The 24,158-nt window shown below is 36.7% G+C and overlaps 1 protein-coding gene across 4 annotated transcripts in view; it reads right to left on the bottom strand.

The window, feature by feature from the left end:
• The window catches only part of PDHX (pyruvate dehydrogenase complex component X), a 51,642-nt gene that overhangs the window by 5,430 nt on the left and 22,054 nt on the right, over positions 1-24,158 (bottom strand). For all 4 annotated transcript variants that reach the window (XM_055819416.1, XM_027795803.2, XM_055819487.1 and 1 more), the window contains 7 exons: positions 20,265-20,470; positions 18,758-18,856; positions 13,355-13,538; positions 11,627-11,774; positions 5,484-5,542; positions 3,752-3,910; positions 147-211 (listed from right to left, as the gene is read on the bottom strand). In XM_055819416.1, coding sequence (XP_055675391.1) covers positions 147-211; positions 3,752-3,910; positions 5,484-5,542; positions 11,627-11,774; positions 13,355-13,538; positions 18,758-18,856; positions 20,265-20,470 — 920 coding nt within the window. The remainder of the gene's footprint in view (positions 1-146; positions 212-3,751; positions 3,911-5,483; positions 5,543-11,626; positions 11,775-13,354; positions 13,539-18,757; positions 18,857-20,264; positions 20,471-24,158) is intronic.

Raw genomic sequence — 24,158 nt, 5'->3', positions numbered from 1 at the left:
TTTGGCCCTCAGAATTATCACACAGTGTTTCATCCTAAATGGAGCAAGATTTTAAAAGGCAATGCATTAACACACAGTGGAATAGCTGAGGATAAAACAGTTCTGAACCCACAATGCATGTATTAAGTGCTGCTAGAGAGTTTTACCTAAAAGATCCTCCCTGGTACTCTTCTGGTAATAGTTTTCCATCTCTTGCTTTCTTTGCTAGAGCCTAAGGAAAATGAAAGATAAAAAAAAGAGAGGGGAAAGCAATTAATGTGTTGTAATGGATTAACCCTTTTTACTTCAGTAAGGCATTATAAGTACCATACAGCCATTAAAGAAGCATCTGCTTTTGGATTTAGGGAAGCACCTCAACAACATTTTTGTTGTAGCTGCAATGATTTGCCAAAGAGACTAGAACACAAAACTTCATTTTCCCAACGATACTGGCTGTTCAGTAAAAGCTGTTCTCACCTTACAAACCTTGCTCCGGTTTTCACAATGGAACCACTAAAACCACTAGGGAGAACAGATGATAAAAATATCTAGCAAAATACCGATGAGACAAATTCATAGTATTCTTCTTAACGTATTTGTTTAAAGAAACTGCCATGTATCACTTCAGAACTTTCTAGCAGATTGAGAGAACTTTATTTCTTCCAGCTAAGCATTCAATTACCTTAAAGACTACCTTTCCTGTGACCTCCATCTCATTTGTGAGAGTTTTCTACTTCTAAACATAATAGAAGAAACTGTCCAGGAATGTTTTGTTCAAAACAGAGCCCAAGAAGTTCATACTATGTTCTGAGATAAGATCACAGAGAAAAAGAACCTTATCCCAACCTAGGATGTTTCTAGCACAGAGGTCTCCTTAGAAAGAAGCAGTGGGAATCACGATGGATAATCCTTAGTGCAGTTCTCACATAAGGAAGAAAGGACTGTGTGGCCCTCAAGAGGAATGGCACTCATTGGTGGGTCAAGAGCCAGTTATTCAGCTACCAACCGGTTCCTAACACCCTGTGAGTACCCAGCAGAAAAGGTGGTGACTGGAAATGTGCCACATGACTTCTCCATTAATAGCAACCTTTTCAAAATCAAGAGCTCTTCAACTGACAGCCAAGACTGAAGTGGGAATATACGTAGGACAGATGAACTATCCTATTCACACAGAATAGCGGTTTTGGCTTGTATCATATTTATCTCACAGGTGGAAAAACACATGGAAGTTGTCATGTTGTAACAATTGCAGCATTTGTGGACATTTTCAGACAGAAAGAACTGTTTCTAAAAGCACAGTCAGGGAAACTGACTCAGATCTGCCTCTGGGAAGACAGTTTGTTTATATTTTCCTTCTGGTAAAATTAATAAAACTAATGATAGTTTCCAATATTTAGTTATGTTAGGGAAATTCCAGTGGAAGCGAATAAAAACAAAAAAAGTCTACTTTATCACAATGTCAAAAAGGTGTTGTATCACATTCGTGAAACTTTCTTGGAGAAGATTATTCCATGAATCCCATGTTTTCTAGGAATTTTCCATTCTCTTTTTAGGAATTCTACCACTTTCCTAGGATATTTTCCATGTTCTTGCTAGGAATTGACCTTTTTAATCTTTTTTATTTCCTCCTCTTGTTTTAATTTCTAGACTGTTTTCCAGCAATTGCCTGTTCTGCTTTCCAGGGATTTTTTTTCACATGCATTCTATAGATATCCCATCAAGCACTCAATTCAATCTACCAAGAGGTAACTCCTATGAAACCTCACCCCTGCCTTTAAGGGCCTGAGTCAAAAAACGGAAACTATGATAGAATTGACTTCTTTTTGTTTGCATGAGGGTGGGGTAAAGTCATCAACTTCCGCACAGATAATGAGTTGGTTAGTAGTTACAGTCATGACATGGACTAATCCCCTTTCATGTTGTAATATAACTCTGTTGGTCATGGTAAACAACTGTCTTCCCTGTATACATTTCTAAACATCTTTCAGGCAAGGGTTCTGAAAGGCCACAGTAGTTTAACAATGGCAGTAACTTCAGCTTAAAAATAAACACTAAGATGTTTAAGAGAATCTCATAGTAATGAATCACCCACTAAATAATTCAAGCTGACATCAAGTTTTGTAAAACTTTGACACCCTCATTATGAATTTAAAAGTTAAAAGGATACAATGAATTTTATTTTAAGCTTTTATTCATCTCTGAATAATTAGTGAACCAGAAGACAATAGCCAAGGAAACAGCGTTCACACACTAGGGTCAATATAAGCATTATGCATATGTCCAATTGCGTTACTTGAAGGATGAAAATATGGTGCTAGGATGCACGTAACCTGGAAAGAAGTAAAACTAACATACAGCAGAAGGAGACATATAAGCAATCTACACAAAAAAGTGCTTGCCAAACTACAGGGAGATCGGTAGAGAAGCAGCTGCAGTTTCAATTTGTGCTTCCTACATATGCATGTCAGGTACATATTTATTTCAATAATTCAGTGAAGTTGAAAAGCAAAACTATATTGGTGTGGACACCTGCAATCTATGTGACCCAATGACTTTTATACTGTGTGACCTATGTTACAAACATTCCATTTGAAACAAACGTGGGATGTTTACTTTATCATGGCCCTATTAAACATAATGCAAGTATACATTCCCATCATGGGAACTGCAGGACACGGTAATTTATGGTAATACTGCATCACAGTATCACAGGTATTGGGGATAATAATGAAAACACAGCTTACACTTCCCTTCTCATAACGCTGTTGTTCTTGTCAATCTACCATTAATCACAGAATAATGTAAAAATCTCAGCTGACCTTCCTCCTCGACTGGCTATTACATTAGCAAAAGGATTTGTTTTCACAACACATTCAACATGAAGTAAGCTATATGAACTGGAAATATCTTTAAAATATCCAATTACAAATGTTTTGTGGCATGACACTTAACATCTTCTGCTACAACTTTGTTGGTTCCCCTCTACCAATGCAGACTACTTATACAAAAATTTACAAAGTGCAGCTTGTGTCTAGTTTTGGGATGTCTTATGCCCTAGCAGCCAGTTCCATTCCTCAGATACTACAGGCCTTTGATTAGCACTCAAATGAAAAAAAAAAAAAAAAAAAGCCTTGTATTGGGGCATTTCATTATTCATTGTATTTTCACCTGCCACAAAATACTTCTTCTGTGGCTGGCAACAACTGCCACAGATTCAAGTCACTCCAACTGGCACCTAGTCTTTGCAAAACACTGCTCATCAGTCAGAGAAGTTTAATATTACCTTTCAGTGACATTCTCAACTGAACTGCATACTAAAATATGCAGGCAGAAATAACATAACTGCACACAGAGTAACACAAGCAGCTATAAGTGAATCTCTGGGAAAGGGGGCGAAAAACCTCCCAAACAAAATCTCAAACCCAAAGACTGGAAATACTAAAGACATTAACATTATTTAGCTTTCTTATGAGGATTAAAGAAACACAATTGTATTAAATTTCAGATTTGTGTAAAGGTTTACTTTTCAAACAGTCTAACCAGCATTAAACTAAATAACATGATGGTTTAAGTACTGTTAATTAAAAATTGACAGAGTTGCAAAAATTATAATAATTTTTAAGTCTAAAGAATGCTGAAACTGCTTTAGATCCATTTTGAAACTGCCTTTGTTATTACTGATGTCCATCCGGGTCATGCCACATTTTCTGCTACAAAAAACTATATAGCTACTATATGATATTCTTCAGCCCACCATACATTTAAAACCTACCTTTGCAGAGGCAGCAATTTCCTTTATTCCCTTGGCGGCAACATCTTTTATGATTGGTGTAATGAGACCTCGGTCTGTTGCCACAGCAATAGAAATGTCAATGGACTGCAGCTGCCTGCAGGATTCTCCATCCCAGGTTACGTTCACATCTGGCATTTGCTAGAAGACAGACAGAGGGAGAGAAGGCGGGGGGGGGGGGGGGGGGGCGCACAGGGCGCAGCGGAGAAGAAGAAAGAGGGGGGGGGGGGGGGGGGGGGCGAGAGAGGGGACGGAGGACAGAGAGGCAACAGAGAGAGCGCGCTGTTAAAAGAACAATGGTGCAATCAATTACCCCCCCCAAAAAAGGAAAAACCTTTAAGACACAGCTACATACAGGCATTCACCAAATTAATTAGTGCATCGCAAACTGCTGTCTCTAAATGAAGGCAAAAGAAGAGGTTACATATATCTTCAGGACAGCCAGAAGCAAACCAAAAAACCCAAAAGTCACTGTGAGGGTCTGAGAATAGACGTACACAATTAGCTTGCATTTATTTTATTTAAACTCTACTTTGTCAAAAAGCATGAACCAGGAACTGAAAATGGCAGGGCAGCCAGAAGCTTTTTTGGTGCTGCTGAAAAAAAAATTAACAAAAGCCTACAAAATCCTTCAGGAGTCACTGATGCCACCTCACAGATAACCAGCATGCAAAACTACAAAGCAGTGTCATTTCCCCCCTCAAACTGAATCTCAGGATATTGACTTAAAAAGCATGGAAATGGACATCCTACTATACCCCACTTGTGTCTCAAGCATGACTTGCAACAAAGGAAGCTACAAATAGAATATGCTGCAGCTACACTCACTGTTATTCAGATTAGGTTCTCCTAAACCACATCTGATAAAATTTTTTGTGTGTGTGGACTCAATTAAAATTGAGATAATGTTTACTGATAATTTCCATAAGGTTTTTGAGTTTACCCTATAAAGCTGAAAAAGCTTAGAAGAAAAGAATACCCCAACATACAGGTGAAGTCTAGGTAACATAGACACTATGAACTACTACTTGCAATAAATCCAAGACTAGTTTTTAGCAACCTTAATGAAATTAGAAACTTGACTTCATAGTGGAGAAGATATTCCAGAAAAAAGTATGGGAGGGACACATTATCTCTATCTAAACTAACTCCACTCCTACAAAAAGCAGTGTAACAGTATTCACTCATATTAAAAAAAAAAAAAGGAAAAAAAATGGATGGCAGTAATCCTCTTTGCCAATTAAATAAACATCAGGAAAGTCCCACTGCATACACAGTTGTAAGAAGCTTTCAAGTGGGTATTGTGCAAGTATGACTATATAAAGTATCCAAACAAGAAGGTAGGGCCAAGGAGTTTCTCCTATCAAATTCAATATGATTAGAATAGTCTTAATTTTGATGTAGACCAAACAGTATTGTTTCTCCCATCACTTCAGCAATGAAAGACGATTTATTTTTAAAGAACGGTTGCTATAGCAGCTGTTGTTACTAAACCCAACTACTTGGGGATATCAGCCTGGAAGCTCTCATTCCTTCCTCCCCTGTCCTTGTTCCAGAAAGCCAAAATTGTTCCAAGAGGCTAACATCTGGTGAACCCACTAGCACGTTCACAAACCTCTGGCTATCAAACAGCGAGACCAAGCTGAAAAGCAGAATCCATAACTGGACTTGTTTTTAAAAAAACTTGGTTTTTTAAAGTCAGTTATTCACTTACCTTCAGAGTAACTGCAGTTGCCTTGATAATAAAATCATTTACAGATACTTTAATGTCATCTGCAGACAGGAGAAAAAAAAAGGATAACTATCATTGCTTGTATGATTTGTTCATCAGTATTTGTGTGGTAAGATCACAGTGATTCAGCAGATTTGCTTCTTTGAAAATTGTCAAGTTTTGTCTTTTGTCAGAAAGTAACTCATCTTCAAACTATAATCATAAAAGAAAGAAAACTTTTCTCCCCCTTGGGACAGAATAAGTATCATCAAGGAAAAGTCTGCTGAGCAGAGACATTCTTGCTAGCTGTTACTAGAAGGCCAAAAAAACTGCAAATTTGAGTATAACTATTCATCCCTGTAAGTAACAGCCTATATGTACTTCACACTTTACGTATTTACTGTCTATGTAGAAATCTATTGCAAGATTTAAATTTAGAGACAATACCGGAGACTACTATTCTTTATGTAGTGTAATGCATTAACTGGAATAATTGCAGAGATCAGCTTTTATTCATCTATAAATCAGAAGTATGTTATTCTCCAGTGACCTTTGGGGCCTTATAATTTAAGAATTAGCAAGTTAAAAGGCATCTGTCAATCCTTAAAATGGGCTAACAATATATTCAAAAGCCGGCTGCAAAATAATATGTGTGGCAACATTGTTAAATTAAAAACAAAGCTGCAGACAAAAAAAGGCAGTGTTAGCCAAAAGCAGATAAAATAACCTTTTATCTGGAGGTATCCAGATAAATCCAGAGGACTGGATTTTTTAAATGTGAGCCCAAGAAATACTGCAAAACACTTAATACAGTTGTGTCCCTTCCCAAAAGCTCAGGAGAAAGGAGGGGTGGTAACAATGGCTATATTTGCCCTGCGTTATTTTTTTCCAAGTTTTAGGAGACTGAAAGTACTAACTAAAATCAGGACTGGCAGCAGAAGCGAAGAGTATAGATACAATGCAAAATATGTCACAGTTGCTACAAGATTATCCTGAAGATGCAAACTATTTACAAAATGCTAAACACATAATTCTCACAATAAAAAAGCTACATTATACTGCTACCATCACCACTGCTGTCAGCTGAACAGATCAAGAAGCAAAGTTATTTCATTTTTGAGTATGGTTTACAGCATGTAACACATAGCTTTGGAAATGCTTTTGTAAAGGGAAAATTATTTATAGATAATTATATTAAGTGAAATCTTCTTAAGTGATCATAAATTTGGAGGAATGAACCAAGTATATACTTGCCGCATAACTCACCTGCAACATTTGTCATGATTAGCAATCTATGCGTAAGAGAGTCAGACTTCTATTGTAACAGAGCAGAATTTGCAAGTACTATGTTGCATTGACAGAATTTCACATCAGACAAACCTGTATCTTGGTCATCAGATGTATTTCAGTGTTCTGTATTTTGATTTATATATTACATTCCTAACCCTTGGCAAAAATGTCACTGTCCACTAGAGGGGCAGTAATATATTGAAAAGATAGTACAGTTAGATGAATTATGCCTGAATACTTTACCTCCAATCATTTACAGTAGGGAAAACTGCTATATTCTACACCCATAACAAGGAAGCTTACATTAGGGAATGCTCCATGAAACTTCCACATTACATCTCATCATGTAGTAGAAAATACGATCATTTCCATCAGAAAAAAAAAAAGTCTACCAGGACCATCTCTGCAATTCCATTTTATGCAAAGACATATGGGTGTTTCCCACCCCTACATATTTAAAAAAAATATTCATTAAGAATCCATAACAGCAGAATAGATGTGAAAAATTTTAAGTGAACATTCCTCAGACAATTTTTTATTTAATTTCTTATGACTTGCTGCTGTTTAAAGAAAAAAAGTTAATATAATTAATTGTCTTTGACATTAATTTGTGAATAAGACATTAAAATAAAAATAAACATCAGGTAGAACAATGACCTGGGTACTCTTGCATTACAAATAGTCATTGAAAACTCTAAAGAAAGGAGAAGCAGCTCCTGTCTCATCATCTAGGAAATCTGAATAGACCAGTCTAATTTAATTTAAGACCTCACAAATGGATAAACAAGCATGAGTTAGTCACCAGCACATAACAGTAGCCCTCCAATGTCAGCATTCTAGTTCTTACATGTACAGCTCTGTGACACTAAGCAGAGAGAAAATTCACTCACAGGGTAAAGCCTCGGGAACAACTTTACCCTGTTGAAATGACTATGAAGTAACCTAACACTCCCACAGAAATGACTATGAAGTAACCCAACACCCCTGGAGGACTTATGTCTTGTGCCATAATGCCACATCAAAAGACCTCTATACTGGGATACACCCAAGAAAAACATGGCAGTCTAAATTGCTAGAAATACCAGGTTGCAAGCAAATCTTTTGTTACATCAACAGAAACATGGTTCAAGGAAAAAGACTATCAACCTCTTTGTCAGACAGGCATATCACCACATGAACACTGTGTCTAAAACGTAGCTGGTGCCTCTGTATACAGAAGCTTTCAAGGCTAACTTCATTAGGTTAACCTTGAAAACCCTTTTGTACACATCCACACAACAACCGACTGTCATGGTTTAACCTGGCAGACAGCTGAACACCATACAGCCACTCGCTCACCCCCCCCGCCCCAGTGGGATGGGGGAAAGAAAGTTTGTGGGTTGAGACAAAGACAGCTTAACAGGACAGAAACAAAAGAGAAAATAATAATAATAATAATGGTAGTAGTAATGATAAAAGAATTAGAATATACAAAACAATTGATGTACAATGCAAGTGCTCACCATCCATCAACCAATGCCCAGCCATTTCCCAACCAGTGGCCCCCAGCAGTTTTCCTTCTAGTTTATATACTGAGCATGATGTCACATGGTACAGAACATCCCTTTGGCCAGTTTGGGTCTGCTGTCCTGGCTGTGTCCCCTCCCAACTCCTTGTATCCCCCCAGTCTACTCACTGGTGGGGTGGTGTGAGAAGATGAAAAGTCTTTGACTTAGTGTAAACACCACCAAAACATCTGTGTGTTTCAACATTATTCTCATCCTAGTCTTTAATAAAAAAAGTTTGGTCTTTGGGGAAAAAAAAAAAGTACAGTAGGACAAAAAAAAAAAAATACTGTTTCTCCTCACTATAAAATAATGGGCCTTAAGATGTTTTTACCCAAGTTACAGACTTAGTACCAGGCTATGAGGTGCATGTATGCATGCCTCCTTCAGCAAACAGAAATTCACTACTTGCTTATGTAGCCTGATCAGTGTGGAAAATGTGATTTCATAAAATGGAAAGAATGATGAATGAAAAGTAAATTTATGAAGTGGAAGAGATTAATCTGTGTGCCTGGAATAGTATTCAAACTTTGTAGGTATTGAAAAGTCAAGTTTTTTAAGCAACCAAATTATTCTTCCACTAGCATAATTAGCTAAACCTATCAAAAGTAATCAGTAGTTTCCCAATTTGATCTGACGAGGGTTCTCTCCTCTAAAAGAATGAGAATTAATTTAAAATGCTATGCCTGCTTTGGCTGCAACTGAAGAAGCAGACATCAACTGATCTCAACTGATTTCCAGCAGATAAAACACAACAGACACGTCATTTTAGGCAGAGATAAGATAGTCAATTTAATAAACAATACTGCTAACTTCAGGCACTAGAAATTAATATTATTCTTTGTGAAGAATATTCCACATTTCATAAAAGCTTATAGAAAAACTAAAGAATCACTTGCAGATATTGTGGTCAATCATACTACATGATCTTGACTAATTTATCAAGTTCTGCCTTAAAACCAGACAGATTTCCTGAGAAGGCTACTCTTCCTGGACAGCTGTAAGCCAAACCATATTTCTCAATGTATTAGAATCAGTTAGAGCTCCATGGGCAACCAGGAAATTAAAGGCAGGCATTGCCCCCATGCAGGCCTGTCTCCCTTCCTCTCAGCTACTGCCAACTTTGTAACATAACCTCAGTTGTGCTTGTGTAACTTTTTTACAGGTCTGATGTCAAAATGTAACAGGGATTGGGACAGCTTAAAATGACTAAAGTTTTGGCATCAGAGAGCATGAAGATACTAGAGGAAGAAACACGCAGCACAGGTTTTCAACTGTTAAATCCAGCTTTTTCTGTGAAGAAAAGTATCTTAATTCCAATCTATAACCTCTGCAAGTAGCTTAGGAGTTAAGTGAAAACGAAAGATGCAAGTGAAAAAGGACAGTGAATTCATTATTTTTTTCCACAGCTTACCAATTGGTGACAGAGATATGACCTTACTGAGAAAAAAAAAAATTTTACAGGGCAACTGCTCAAAAATTCTCTCTGATCTTATTTCATTACAGTCCTTTAAATTCTTGTTCAAGATCTGTATTTAATGGAGAATAGCCTATTAAGTGTGATGGAAAAAAGAAACATTACATTACAAAGTAAGTTTTTCCTCAGGCTTGAATATCTCTGAGTCAAAAGATACAATTTTTAGAAAATCCTCTAACTTAAGGTGAGTTACTGAAGAGCAAGATACCCTAGATTAATGCAAGTCTAACCTACTGTTACAAGCTGTAAATCTGGCTTGATCAAACTAACTTACAGATGTCACAGTTTTATGAAAACATTTGTTTCCGTATTTCTGATACTGGTATTTATAAATAGATTGCACTGTGTTGATGGCCTCAGAATATTCCTCAGAATACAGAATATTAAACCAGCTACAAAAAAAAAAAAAAAAAAAAAAAAAAAAAAGGGAGGAAAAATTTTAGTAACAGCAGGCAATTGCAAGAACTGACCTACCATAAAACAATGCTTTCCTAAAGAGTTTCCGCAGGTTTTGGTTTAATAACATAGCAAACTGAAATTGGAGCCACTTTCTGTAGACAACATTAAAAACAGTATATTGATCAAGTATTTCTAAAAATAGTAAAATTTATTTGAATTAAGAAGGTTATGATGTTAAACTAAGACAAATTTTCATTCAGGTTTTTTAGGGCAACTAAGTAGAAGTCCTTAAAAAAAGACACTAAGCAAACAACACTTTTGTGATATTTTGTATGAAAACTAATTACCTGTCTTAAGTGTGTTCTATTGAAAAATCCTCTGAACTTTTTTAAATGCATGTCGTATGTACTTTGTTGAACAGAAATTTGGGAAAGAAGATTCTACTCTGCATAATTGATTTTTAAACTATTTAAAGATCTTATCATACAATATACTTTGCTGATTTTAGTAAAAACAGTAACATTTTCACCAAAACAAAGCAATCTTTGAAAATGACCTTAAATTTCAACAACTTTTTCTAAACAAGCCACTTCAGTGAATACAAGTTGAGACAAAAAGAGAAAAATTAATTTCTTAATCTTATACATAAATGTCTCTGTATAAATAAGACACAGTGAGACATTATGAAAATTGGGATTTACACAGATATAGATATATAAATATTGAGATTTATAGCTTTTAATCCAATTATCCAGTTTTCTGTGAGCCAGATTTCTATTCCAACGGCTTAACATAATTTTAAGCATGTACATCTAAATTTCACTGAAAGAGATAACCCTGTCTCCTTCACATTAATACCACTACTTTGCCTTTAAGAGGAATTTATCCTGCATTGGCTAGCACATGCTAAAAACTCGCTTGCTTTCCTCACCATGGATAAAGCCATTCTCAACCAGAATTTCAGAGGCTGCATTAGCTTTCCTTTTCCAGTAAATTCAACAAAGAGACCAGCAAAACTAAATTTTAACATTGTACCTAGGACAGAGCGTGATTTTTATTTTGAAGCTTCACCTATTATCTTTCACGTGAATAATGTGAGATTTTAACCATCAAGAAGCTAAATATTGCTGCATCTGGATAGATGGAAACAAAAACCTACCAGACAATTCATAGTCCTGTGTTAAACTGTCGCTGTCTACAGTGTTGTGTGCATTGGCAAAATAAGACCTCTATCTTCCTATACCTTAGTAAGCTGTCCAATTTAATAATCGCAGGGAATGACAGCTTGAATACAACATACAGAATACTGAAAAAGATTATTTGAGTGTATAGTGTTCTGCCTAAACAAAATTCTACACCTCCTGGCCAAGATTATTGAAACAGGACAAACTATGCATTAAAACCACGTAGTATAATAAATCAGTTTAATCACTAACCTTTGGCCAGTTCTTTTCTTAACTTCAAAATAGCATCAATGTCACAGTCTGCAGCAGCATATGCATGAGGTATAGTAGCTTTAGACTCTGTTAATCTCTTAGCGATAACTCTTCGGATGTTGCTAGCTGGGATTTCTGTAAACGTGCCCTGAAAGAAATCATATGCTGCATATTTAATATCAAGAGATATTAACATATAAAAAAACTTCCCCTTTGCTAAAACAGAACTCCAGCACTGATGCATTATGCTCACTTCAAACATCTCCTAGATCTCAAAAAGCAATATTCCAACTACCAAAATTGATATGATTAAGAGCAATGAGTGTTCTAGTCTATTCCACTTCACTTGGATCAACACAACAGGTTCTATAGAATAAAGATAGTTTCACTTTACAGTATAGAATTAATCCTACTATTCTAGCAGATTGCTTAAAGATATATACGTATTTCCAAATATTCAAGCATTAATTCTCAGCCACGGTATATAAACACTGTTCCACCTGCCAGACCTGGCACATTGCTCAGAATATACTTTGTTCCATTTAAATTACAATAGATATTTCCTCAGTAAGCTGAAGGGAAAAAAACCCCCACACTTCTTCAGCTCCCTGAATGGTTCCTTAAGACCAGCTTTACCGAATATCTTTTTTTTTCTTCTCTCTCCTTCCAGATATATTCACTAATGTTTCAATGCAGAAGTTTTCCCAGCTTCTTCATAGAAGCAAGTCAACTTTCAAGGAATCTCTTGAAATATCAGTGACTACAGAAAGCAAGAAAATAAGTGATTCTGTAAAATATTATTTTGTACCTAGTCTATAGCACGTATGCTACATACTGAGTAGTACTCAAGACACAACAAATTGCAGTATGTTCTGGTACAAGTGAAGAAACATTTTTTTTCTGTAATGAAAAAAAATCTAAGTTTGACCTTTGTGTGGTTTCTTTGGATCTTTGGACAGTGCAAAAAAAGCAGCATTTTCTGAATATTATGAATTGTAGCTACATTGTAAACTTTAGCCTGTACAGACACTTCAAATTTAGTTCTAGACCCAGAAGTTTTTTCCTCATATTTTTCACAAAAGCATTTCCATTTCTACTAATATGCGTTTCAGCATGAACTTTTATTCTTTACAAAACAATTTCTGGTATTTCTGTCATTTCAAATTAACATTGAAATTGTATTTGGGTGCTAGAGTTTGCAAAATTACTCTTCAAAGCAACCACTTTCCTTCCTCGCTTCTGGACAACTCATCAATGGACATTCACATATACTTATATTGCAGGAAAGCAAACAAATGAAGTACAGTAAAAATACATCAGGATTCAAGTTTCTCCAACTTTGGAAACATATATTGATCCTGCAGGGTTTAAGGGAAAGGATGTATTGTTGCCATCCAAAATATTGGCGTCTTCTTGTTTGGGGACTGAAACAAAACTGCTGCCTCTCTGACTTTCCCCTTTCCAAGGCCTGCAATGTAAATTCTTTCATGGCTTCAATATGCAAGTTACACAAAGTAGTGCACGCACTATAATTTCAAGAGCTCTGCATTTTGAATTACACTGCTTTAAAATCACTCAAACTTAGTAAAAACTGCACATGACTGGGCTTGGCATCTGGCTGGCCTTAGTTCCCTTCATCTCTCCAGTTCTGGAAATCTCACATAGCTGCTTTAGTAGCCATGGCAATATTTAGCTGTAGCAACATTGGGGATGTAATAGAAGCCTTACCAGTGCAGCAGGTTGTCCTGGTGTGGAAATTGGAGGAAATGCTGGCCTTGGATAAGCAGAAGTCACAGCTGCTGTTTGCGAAGCAGAAGGCACTGTGGTAGGCTGTGGAGGAGCTGGAGAAACCACAGGTTTCAATTCACTGGGTTTGCCCTTCTGCTTCTCTTGCAGAAGTTTGAGAGCATCCCTGGTGATTAAACACAGTGAAATACTGACGACAAAGAAACTATTTCAAAAATTTCCGAAGTATTACTATTCCATCACTAAGTTTAATCAATTAGCCACTTTTGTGCATTTAAATTTCTGTCGTCAAACTAAACATTAAGAAGATGATTATTATTAACTGATAGAAATTTTGTGTCTCTTATGATACCTTTTTTGGTAAATTCTCATTAACTTCTGTGAATGAAAGGGCTTGAATGTGGAGTAACAGAAAATATTTGCGTTAGAGAAGCATAACATCCATCATCACTAATTGTGAGTGTACAAGGTAATATGTGAATTGCACTAACAATTCTTCTAAATAAGATACAGTACACTTACTTCAGCTATAAAGTCTCAAATAAAAGCTGTTTCATCTGTTACATGTGTAATCATTTGAATTCAATGTAATTAATTAGTGCTCCCAGAAAACTTAGTACATTTATCATTGATTTCTCTGTACCCTTTTGACATAAATATGCACAAACATCTGTAGATAGTATACAAGTCCATACTTCTTCATATGCCACTTGAAAGATAGCACCACACTAAAGTACCAAAGCCAAAAACTGAGTAACATCAAACAGTCTGAGGTATGGCTGAACTTCATTTACTCTGTAAGCATTCTCCCAGGGTCTTTATACTGATACAGCTCCCACCACAAAACTTCCCTTTTGTGGGCATAGCACAACAGGCTAAGTAAACTCTCATCTTGAAGCTGTAATACTACATCCACTCTAGATGCATTGTATTTACAAAGCAACATGCTAAACATTAGCACCTATGAGGCTAAACAGAAAGAGACTGCATTTACACTACCACTGCCAAATGCAAGGGAAATAAGCTATAGTAAAATCTCTCTTTTGCAGTTGTAACTGCACCTATACTAACAACTTGTTAAAAGACCTGTATCGGTCATAGATCTCCTCTCTTTATGTTCCAGATGCGACAACAAAAGTCTGTATTATACACCCTAGATAAATCTCTTATTACTTCGCGAAGACATCACCACAGCATGTACATAAAAGCTTACGTACACAGTTTTATTACATAAACTGACAGAGGAAATTAAAAATAAATGCAAAAATCACACTACTAAGAAGCATCCTATGGTTTCAAAACATAAGCCATAAAAACTAAAGAACAAAGCTATCTAATTTCTTTATATTACTGCTTGAGTGAGTCAATAGTTTGTGTTATTGTATTTTTGTAGAAAGGACAAAATCTCAGAACATTATGTGTTCTTAGTTCTTCCTAACAAAGTAGTACTCCAGAACCAAGAACTGAAAACTGAAAAGCTCTGTATGGTCTATATAATGCCTTCTACTGACTGCTGACTTGCTTCAATGTTTTTTTAGCTTCAATACATACTTTACCAAACTACATTAAAGTTTAGAAAAATGAATGAGTTCAGGATGTAAATCTGTTATTAAAATTGTTACTTGTTTTTCCAAATTAACATGTTAGCCAAAATCTGTTTAAAAAAAAAAAAAGTGATTAGTGTTTAACGTAACTTCTATTATCAGGGGAAAAACTAGATTTCATTGAATGAAAATTATGTCCTAACATTACAATTTGAGGAAAAAAAAAAAAAAGTAATTGCATGACCTAATGCAACTTTCCTAGTTAACATATTAGAAGCTACCAAAAATTACTTAAGGATTTTAATTTGGCAGCTGTAAGACAGACCATCTGCTCAATATATTCTGTAATACATAAAATAAAGCTTTTATTTGTTTTATATATTTATGTTTATATGTTTTAAAGCTAAGGAAATGCTGTAAAATTTCTTCTATGTATTATCCAAATGCCAAAAATCAGATGGTCTTACCTATCATAGCCAAGCCAAAATGCTTTAATAATTTTGCTGACTTTTAGTGTGTTAACTATAAAATGTATTGCCAAAAAAAGGCTTATTTTTAGTGTAGAAGATTCACTTAGGAGCTTTTAAAACTGATACTAATGTGTGAGTATGAGATATAAATATAATATATATATAAATTGTATTTCATATATATTCATATAGTATATATATATATTTGTTACACATACATATAATCCTCCCCCCCCCCCCCCCCCCCCCCCAAACTGCACATGATTTAACTGAGTAAGAAAAACTGGTACAGCAATGACACGACTGTCATGGGTGCAAGATTACAAGCCCGAATACAGGTAGAGTTGGAGGAGGCACCACAGCAAACCCAATTAAACAGATTTCAGTGCAAGTCAGGCAAATAGGTATTTTACTTGAACTGGAAAACAAAGGGTTGGAAACATCTTTGCAACTACTCTACAAACCTCTGTCAACACAGGATAGTAAAGGAAAAAGATGAGAGATAACAAACATGAAAGAGAGCAGTCCTCTCCCCAGAAAAGATACCTGAGTTTCGTAAACATTTATCACACAAAAATATGCCTTACCAAACTGTTACTATTAGAAGTCTGAAGATTCTGGCAACTCTGTTACACTTCACTTTACCACTGCTACAGAAGTGTATATAGTCTTTCCACTTCATGTCAGCCAAAATCCAGGAATAGGGAAAGTAAACTATTCTGTGCTCAAAATAAGCTTTGCTTGAAATGGGCAAGTTAGAGGTTATACACACACCTAAAAATCACTAAAGATTCAACGGTGCAAAAGGAGGTGCACAGATGGACACTATCTTCCTCTGGTGGCAGTTATTGTTACTAGATTGTCTCAATCCCCCTTCACCTGAACATCTCATTACTCAATTCATAGAAGATTTCCTAGAAGAAGGAAAAAGGTGAGCAGAGAATGTTACACACCAGAAACTTCTAGGTATCAGACTTACTGCACTATCTACGTTACAGAAGGAACTCATTCCTTCATAATGGCAGCTTTGGAAGCAATTTGTTGTATGTTTGCACACAGCATAGATCCCACTGTAAGTCTGCATTCAATAGATACACATGAAACGACTCTCTGGAAAACCAGCACTACATGTGTGCGCTGTGCCTTATTTATAAGCTGAAAATGCAAATGACTGAGCAGCTCTGAGATCCCAAATCACACCAACCTAGTGACAGCTGGTAGGAAGGTACAGATAGGAGGAACGTGGCCTCAGAAAAACACAGTTATTATTGGTAACTATCCCCCCCGCTTTTTATGATTACATTTATAAATCCCTAGATCACTAGTAAATAGGACAAGAAAGGGCAGAAGTAGTCTGAAACAATCAACAATTTTAACATAGCTCTCCCAAACACAGTGTCTGAGCTGTTTGACTAGCATGGTGCAATCTCTGACAGAAGTTGTGAGTTACTTTGTACTGACACATCAATTTCCTAGTATATATCTAAAGAAAGCAGAGGATATTGCTTTAAAAAAAAAAAAAGAGCTGCCACTCCATAAAAAAAAAAAGCAAGCAGGAAGAAGACAACAGTAATTCAGCCTTGCACAGACACATAAGAGAAATGAAGTATTGCCCTACTAAGGCAGTAGATTTTAAGAGAGAAAATTATTAAGTAAAAGCTCCTATTGCTGTTAAAAGTTTTACAGTAAATTGAATTTAAAGATAGAAAGTTGGGGGAAAAGAATGTTGCTTACTTACATAACTCACTTTCTGTGTTTGTTTCTTGTTATCTGGTGAGCATGAACCCTGTTCAATAAGGAAACTCAGAGTCTGAAAGTGAAAAGTGAACTTGCAAGACTCCCTTGAAAGAATCAATCACTCATCTACTTGGAAAAGAGACCATGAGTCACTAAGCTGTGAAGCATGGCATGTATTCTAACAGTAATCTCAAGTTAGCAAAAGAAGTATTTCCCTGAATAACTGTAGCAGCTTTGCAAAAATCTGCAAACATTTCATTTTGAATTGAACATAACAGCAGAGCCTGCAGGCATCTGAAAGATTAACATCATTTCAAAAGAATGGTTAAAAAAACCACAGTCTGTATCTTAAACTGACATTTCAAAGTCGAATCTTTTGTACAGAAGAAAGCAGTTTTGAAAAAAGATTTTGTTAGGTAATTCTCATAGCTGCAGAAAAATCTTCGCTACATCTCCATGACAACTAGGGAATGTTAATTTGGCAGCTGGAGTCCTAAAGTCCTAGAGGGTTTCCACATGCCATAGCTTAGTAACACGCCATAAATTACCATTACACATATAATTAAGAAAAAACTATCTCTGATAATTTGCTGTTACATAGGATATTATCTCCGTTCAACTCCTTACCTTACCTCAACTCAGCTGAAGACCACAGGAAAAAGAGTTTTGAAAAAAACCAGCAGACGCTGTCTGCTTCTCTTGGTTCAATTCCAAGTTACACTTACCTGGTTGTCTTTGAGTGGAACTAGAATTACAGTGGCTAACAAGGTCTATGTAGGTGAATGGTGGCATTTCTCAAAAACAGTAAGTTCACCGAGAACAAAAATAAGTATTCCTGCCAAAATCTCCCCCTCCAATAACATACTAATGTGAAGATAATGCATCATTTCAAACCTAAGGGCTCTGGATCTACAACACAATTTTATATGCAAGTTCCTCACTCCAAGGCTAGAGTGCCAATCATTACATCAGAATACTCAAAGTATAGTAAACTACTAGAAGCCTGACCAAAACAAACCACAGGTTCGTAAACAAACAATCTTCAAATCAAAGATGGGGAAAAAAAAAACCATGGGAGAAAAGCAGAACTCTGGGGTTCTTACCATTACACTTTATTGCTCTCCCCAGTCTAACAAAAAAAGGAACAAATTAAATCCCAACAGACTTCATAATTGAACTTAAGTGAAAGAACCAAATGACTCGAACTTGCCAAAGAAAAGTAGTTGAAGAAAACAGGCCACTGGTATTTTATTTTGGCTCTGAATGTATCTCCAAGTAGAAAAATTCTTGAGATGCACAAAGGTAGCTAACTGTGGTACCTACGAGTTGAGAGTGACCATCAGGCTGAGCTGCAGGAAATGTGACAGCAGTACCATGCAGCTCAGTTGGGATATAAAAACAAAAAAATATATATATTTTTTAATTAAGACTTCTTACAGTATTTCCTAGCGTATTCTCCATATCTTCTCAACAGGTTTTTCAAATATAACTAAACCATTACCCCAAAGAAAAAACTAGAACAAAAAGTTGTTTTTTTAAATAAATGGATGTTCCAAGTTCATGAAGATTGCTCTAGGTTCAAAGGAAGAAATAAGGGAATATGAGGTTGTAGCTTTACTGAAATATCTACATACTCTTTAGTGAAGATTCCTCGAGGCCCAGAAGGTGTAACATTGCTTGGATCTAGACCATGCGTTGCCAGAATGTTGCGAGCTGCAGGACTTAAGCGAACCCTAAAAAAATGGTGAGAAAAATAAACTATTTAAACAATTAGATTAACTTATTCCATTTAATGTGTATCAAGAGAAACTACACAATATATGCTCTAATGCAGAAGCAACAGCTGGGAAAGAAGAGACTTCTGCAATAAGGCAGATCCTGCACAGTGATCTTGACACTGCAGTCACACTGTGCCCCTTCATCAAGCTTTAATGCAAAGTTCAATTTAAAAACACAGTAGCAACCCTTAAACAGATCAAATTAAAGGTGGAAAATTCATCTCCAAACTTTCCTCTTACAGCAGTGATGCAATGTACTTGTGGATTCTTCTGGAAAAGGGTCATCAGTGAAGAACAAAATACATTTTTTTTAAGACCACCTTGTTATAGTAACATTAAAAAATGAGTTTTAGGAGCTCAGACAAGTGGGTTGCTCAGCTCATTTATTTATTTGGCTAGCTATAATTGCATCATTATGCAGCTTAATTTTAATTATAATATTACATTTGCACTAGCTTCAATTTTATTTTATAGGATTGATTCAGTAAAATGGCTATTTTTTTGGAAAGCAAAAGCCATATAGATGTAGCTGCATACTTCAGTATATGCTTTAGAAGACTAAATACTAAGCCTTCCCACACTCAAACCTTTTAAGCAGCGTATACCTAAGATGTACTGTAATACTAGTCAACCTGTACCTGCCATCTTGACCTAGATGGGGTATGCTCAAATAGTAACATTTCTGCCTGGAAACAGAAACAGTGATCAACCACAAAGTGCAGTACATAGCTACAGAGCACCCAGTGTACCACCTTAGCATTATTCGCTTTCTGAAATGAAGGGTAAACACGCACAGAAGAGATTTCAGATGTCTGCAATGCTTCAAGTACTCTAACAGATCAAACCAAAACAAAACTAACAAAGACACATAAACCTACAGTTTTGAGTGAGTTTTTTGCATTCCAATGTTATGAAAATCACGAAAGAAGAAAATGTTTTTAATATCAAAAGTGCAAGAGCTTGGAAAAGTTTTGGACTATGCCATTTGTTTATTTTTTCTCCTTAAAAAGAAAGAGAAAACAAGTTATAGTTAAACTAAGCATCTGCTGCATAAGCATTAGTGTCCATCTTATATAAACACAACTTCTTCCTAATCTAAGCTTAAAATCCTTCATAAAGCAATTGTATGTCAGAATAAAAGCACATCCATAGGAAGTGCTCTACTAAAACTATGTTGTTCAAATTGACTAACTGGCTTACAAGCAAAGAAATATTCCGGGCAGGCAAGCTTTATTACTTTACACATACTGAAACACTCTCTTAAACAGCTTAATCCTAGGTAAAAAGGGACAAAAGATTCTTCTTAGTTCAGCTCTACTGACCTAAGTAAGAGTTCCATTTCATAACACACACAGAAACTTACTGCAATTTTCCAGGCTGATGTTCCAGTTTAGGAGGAGCTGAAACTGAAGGACCTGCAGGAGTTGAGGTAAGCGCAGGTGCTGGTGGAGCTAGAGAAGATGGATCACTACCATCAGATGGTATTTCAACTTGCTTCCAGTCCTGTCCTTCCTCTACCAGTAGACCAATTAGTGAGCCCAAGCGTACATTTTTGCTTCCTTCTGCCACCTAAATTTAGGTGAACATTTCATTTAGGTGAAAATGGGAACATTAGGTTACATATTGTGCTGTCTAGATTAATATGACTGCAGATGGTAGATGTGACAATTTCAGGCATATTAATGACACTTCATCAAGAAAATATATCCCATTTTATTCCCACTATTAATAAGATGACTCATGGCTGAAGTTAATTACAATGGCTATTATAAGGAGAGGAATATTAACTTATGCCCCAAAATCCCATACGTCTGAAGTTAACATTCAGAAATCAAAGCAAGCAAGTTACAGACTACTGAGTACCTCCAAAGACACATAACCTACTGAAACCAAAAGTGGATCCCTAATCTTTGCGAACAGAGCCTGAAAAGTTTGCTGGACACATTCAGCAGATGCACTTTGAGCTATCTACCCTGTATCTAACAGTCTGACTTTTTAAAACACAAACTTGTAAATTCAGAGTCTAAGGGAACAAAAAGAGACCAAAACTGCACAACATCAGTGCCTCATTACTTCTTTTTGAAAAATATAACATTCACTTCCCACTAACTTTCACCTCTGTGTATTTTAACATAACTGGTGCCAAATAACAAGTCTGTCCATCAAGAAAGCAATAGCGCTTATATGGTATGTAAATCTCTGTTTCAAAGATCATCTGAACAGAAGTCTACAGAAAGATAAATCTAATATAATCTAATTAGACTAGACAAAGCCAATCTAGTCTACATGTTTCTTGTAAAACGAAAATGTATCACAGTCAAAAACATCTCTGTGATGCTTCAGATAAAGGCAGTTATGTTAACAATTTAATGAAGGGCTACTCCTACAGTCACTGAATTGGTTGCAGAAGTACAACTCTTCATGTACTCAAAAGCAGTAACATTTCCAGGGCATCAGGCCAAATATAAAGAGACACCTTTAGGATCACATTTAGTCAAATACAACTAAGACTGCACCGGCCCAGATAGGGTTGATTTCATAACAAAGGAAATATTTCCTTATATAAAGCCACATTGCACGTACATTTGCCTCAATGGAACTGGGACATATCTGCGACGCTGGTATTTTACTCAAGAAAATGAAAATCACTGTCATTTGAAAAGCCAAAGACAGGCACAAAAAATAAAAACATACACAGTACCAAGTATCACACTGTTCTTACTACCTTAACTGGGTTTTCTAGGCACTTAAATACTAAATAAATAAAACAGAATGCTGTAAAGACTGTACTAGGCAGATGCAAATACTACAACATTATAAGGCTGCTCTCTGCACACTGTTAACTCCACTGACAGAATCAGAATCATTTAGGTTGGAAAAGGCCTTTGAGATCATCAAGTCCAATTGTTAACCAGTAACCATTAATCCAGGACTGTCAAGTCCATCCCTAAACCATGTCGCCAAGCACTGCATCTATGGACATCAAAGGCTGTGGGTGTTGCCTGCTGGACCTTATGTCACCATCGCCCACAGCTATCTCTGGAGACACTGGCTGCTCACAGCTTGGACGGGTGCACTCTGCGCTGGGTAAAAAGCTGCTGAACGGCCGGGCCCAGGGAGTGGTGGTGGATGGAGTTACACCCAGCTGGTGCCCGGTCACAAATGGTGTTCCCCAGGGCTCCCTGCTGGGGCCAGCTCTGTTTAATATCTTTTATCAACAATGGGGACGAGGGAGTTGTGTGCGCCCTCGGTAAATTTGCAGGCGACACCGAGCTGGGGGGAGTGTTGAGCTGCTGGAGGGCAGGCAGGCTCTGCAGGGGCATCCGGGCAGGCTGGACCCGTGGGCCGAGGCCGGTTGTACCAGGTTCAACAAGGCTCAGTGCCGGGTCCTGCACGTGGGTCACAGCAGCCCCACACAGCGCTACGGGCTGGGGGCAGAGCGGCTGGAAAGTGCCTGGGGGAAAAGGGCCTGGGGGTGCTGGCTGACGGCCGGCTGAACGTGGGCCAGCAGTGTGCCCAGGTGGCCAAGAACCCAACAGCATCCTGGCTTGTGTCCAAAGCAGTGTGGCCAGCAGGGCAAGGGGAGTGGTTGTCCCCTTGTACTTGGCGCTGGTGATGCCACACCTTGGAAGAAAGGTGGATGGAACTTACACTGGCTCACTCTGCAGTGGAAGCTTTACACAATGTCATTACAGTTCATACAAATTCTTGTTTAGGTAATGAATGAGAAAATGGTGATGGATACTAAATCCAGTTCTTAAACAATCATTCATCATCGGGTTTTGGTCCAAATTGAACTAGTAAGTATTTTAGGCAAAAAAAGTCAGTGTTAATTTAAGAAGCAGCACTACTGAAAGAATAATCACCATTCTGAAATTACCCTTCTAATACTTTCATTCAGTCATTTAACTTTTTTTTTTTGCATTTTTATTGCATTACACTTAATCAGATGTGGTCATTAAAAGACCTGTTCAGACAGAAAAGGAATATATGCATGATATATATTTTACTGTTAAGCCTGCTCTTTCTTAAACCATACAGTCAAGGAAAACCAAGAAGGGTTACAGAAGTTTAATTCATTTAACGTAATGAACATTCCATCTTTAAAGGTAAAAACCAAAATGTTAGGCAAATAGTGTGTTTATTTGATTCAGTTTTCCATACTGAACTCAGTCAAGATAGTGCAGAATTGCAGTTGGCATCAAAGACCATAAAATTATTGCCCCACTTCATTTAGAAAGTGAGTAAACTTCAGCCAGGTGCTGATAACTCAGATGCATTAAACATTCTTAATTTCTCACCAACTACATCACATCTGAAACTTTTGAGTGGCCTTTGAAAGGACAGTCAATAAGAAATCATCTCCCTGTCCACAAACAGGGAGACAGCTTAATGTTATAAACCCCACACAAACATCTACTGAAAACCCAATATAGTGCAGAAACACCCACACTATACTGCAGAAAGACTATTAAGTATCATACTTGAGCTAGGGGGGGAAAAAACCCAGAAAATTCTGATCTTATTGCTCCCCTACTATTTCAGTTTCCAAAACATCAGGTTTCTTCTGTACTTTTTAGGAGACTGGAATAAAAGCTTATTTGTGTACCTATTCTGTACTCTAATACTTATGTCTACCATTTCTAGATTCCAAAAAAGAGGATTAAAAGAATCCATTAAAGACTGGGCATGTATAATGACCTATTCAATGTACTCCAATAAAGCTGCCTCTCTCCCCTTAATCTGAAAGACATTATAATTACTTTCCACCTCCTGACATCTCCTTCTCAAGCTCAGTTCTGGGCATATGATTGTTACTGGATGATGTAGATATGTTGGCTAAGGCTGAGTATCACTGCTCTGTGATACTGATATCACACAGTTGCTGAGGATTCTGGTTTTCATCTATCAAAAAGTGTGCCACAACAGCAATACACAGAAAGAAATCTGGGAATTTGGAATACAAGACAGGAAACAGCAAAAACACAGTTTCTGAAATACTAATGCTATTTGAAATAATCATGATTACTATTAGAGAAAATTTAAATTTAAAAATCAATATTGGAGTCTGCTATTCATTTTTTAATGTATCTCTAGGAATCACTTTTCAATACTATTGACAAAGACAATCCTCATATCTCCTCTTCACGACCTAACAGAGCAGCGTCTGTAAATGCAGAATAGGTACTTCATATTAAAAAAAAAAATAAGGGTTACATAAATTTTTGTCAAGAAAATTGGATGCAAAATAATTTTC

This window comes from Falco peregrinus, chromosome 1 (genome assembly GCF_023634155.1).
Source record: "Falco peregrinus isolate bFalPer1 chromosome 1, bFalPer1.pri, whole genome shotgun sequence".
Taxonomy (NCBI): Eukaryota; Metazoa; Chordata; class Aves; order Falconiformes; family Falconidae; genus Falco; species Falco peregrinus.
Note: the sequence above shows the minus strand (reverse complement) of the source record. Positions and strands in the feature narration are given on the sequence as shown.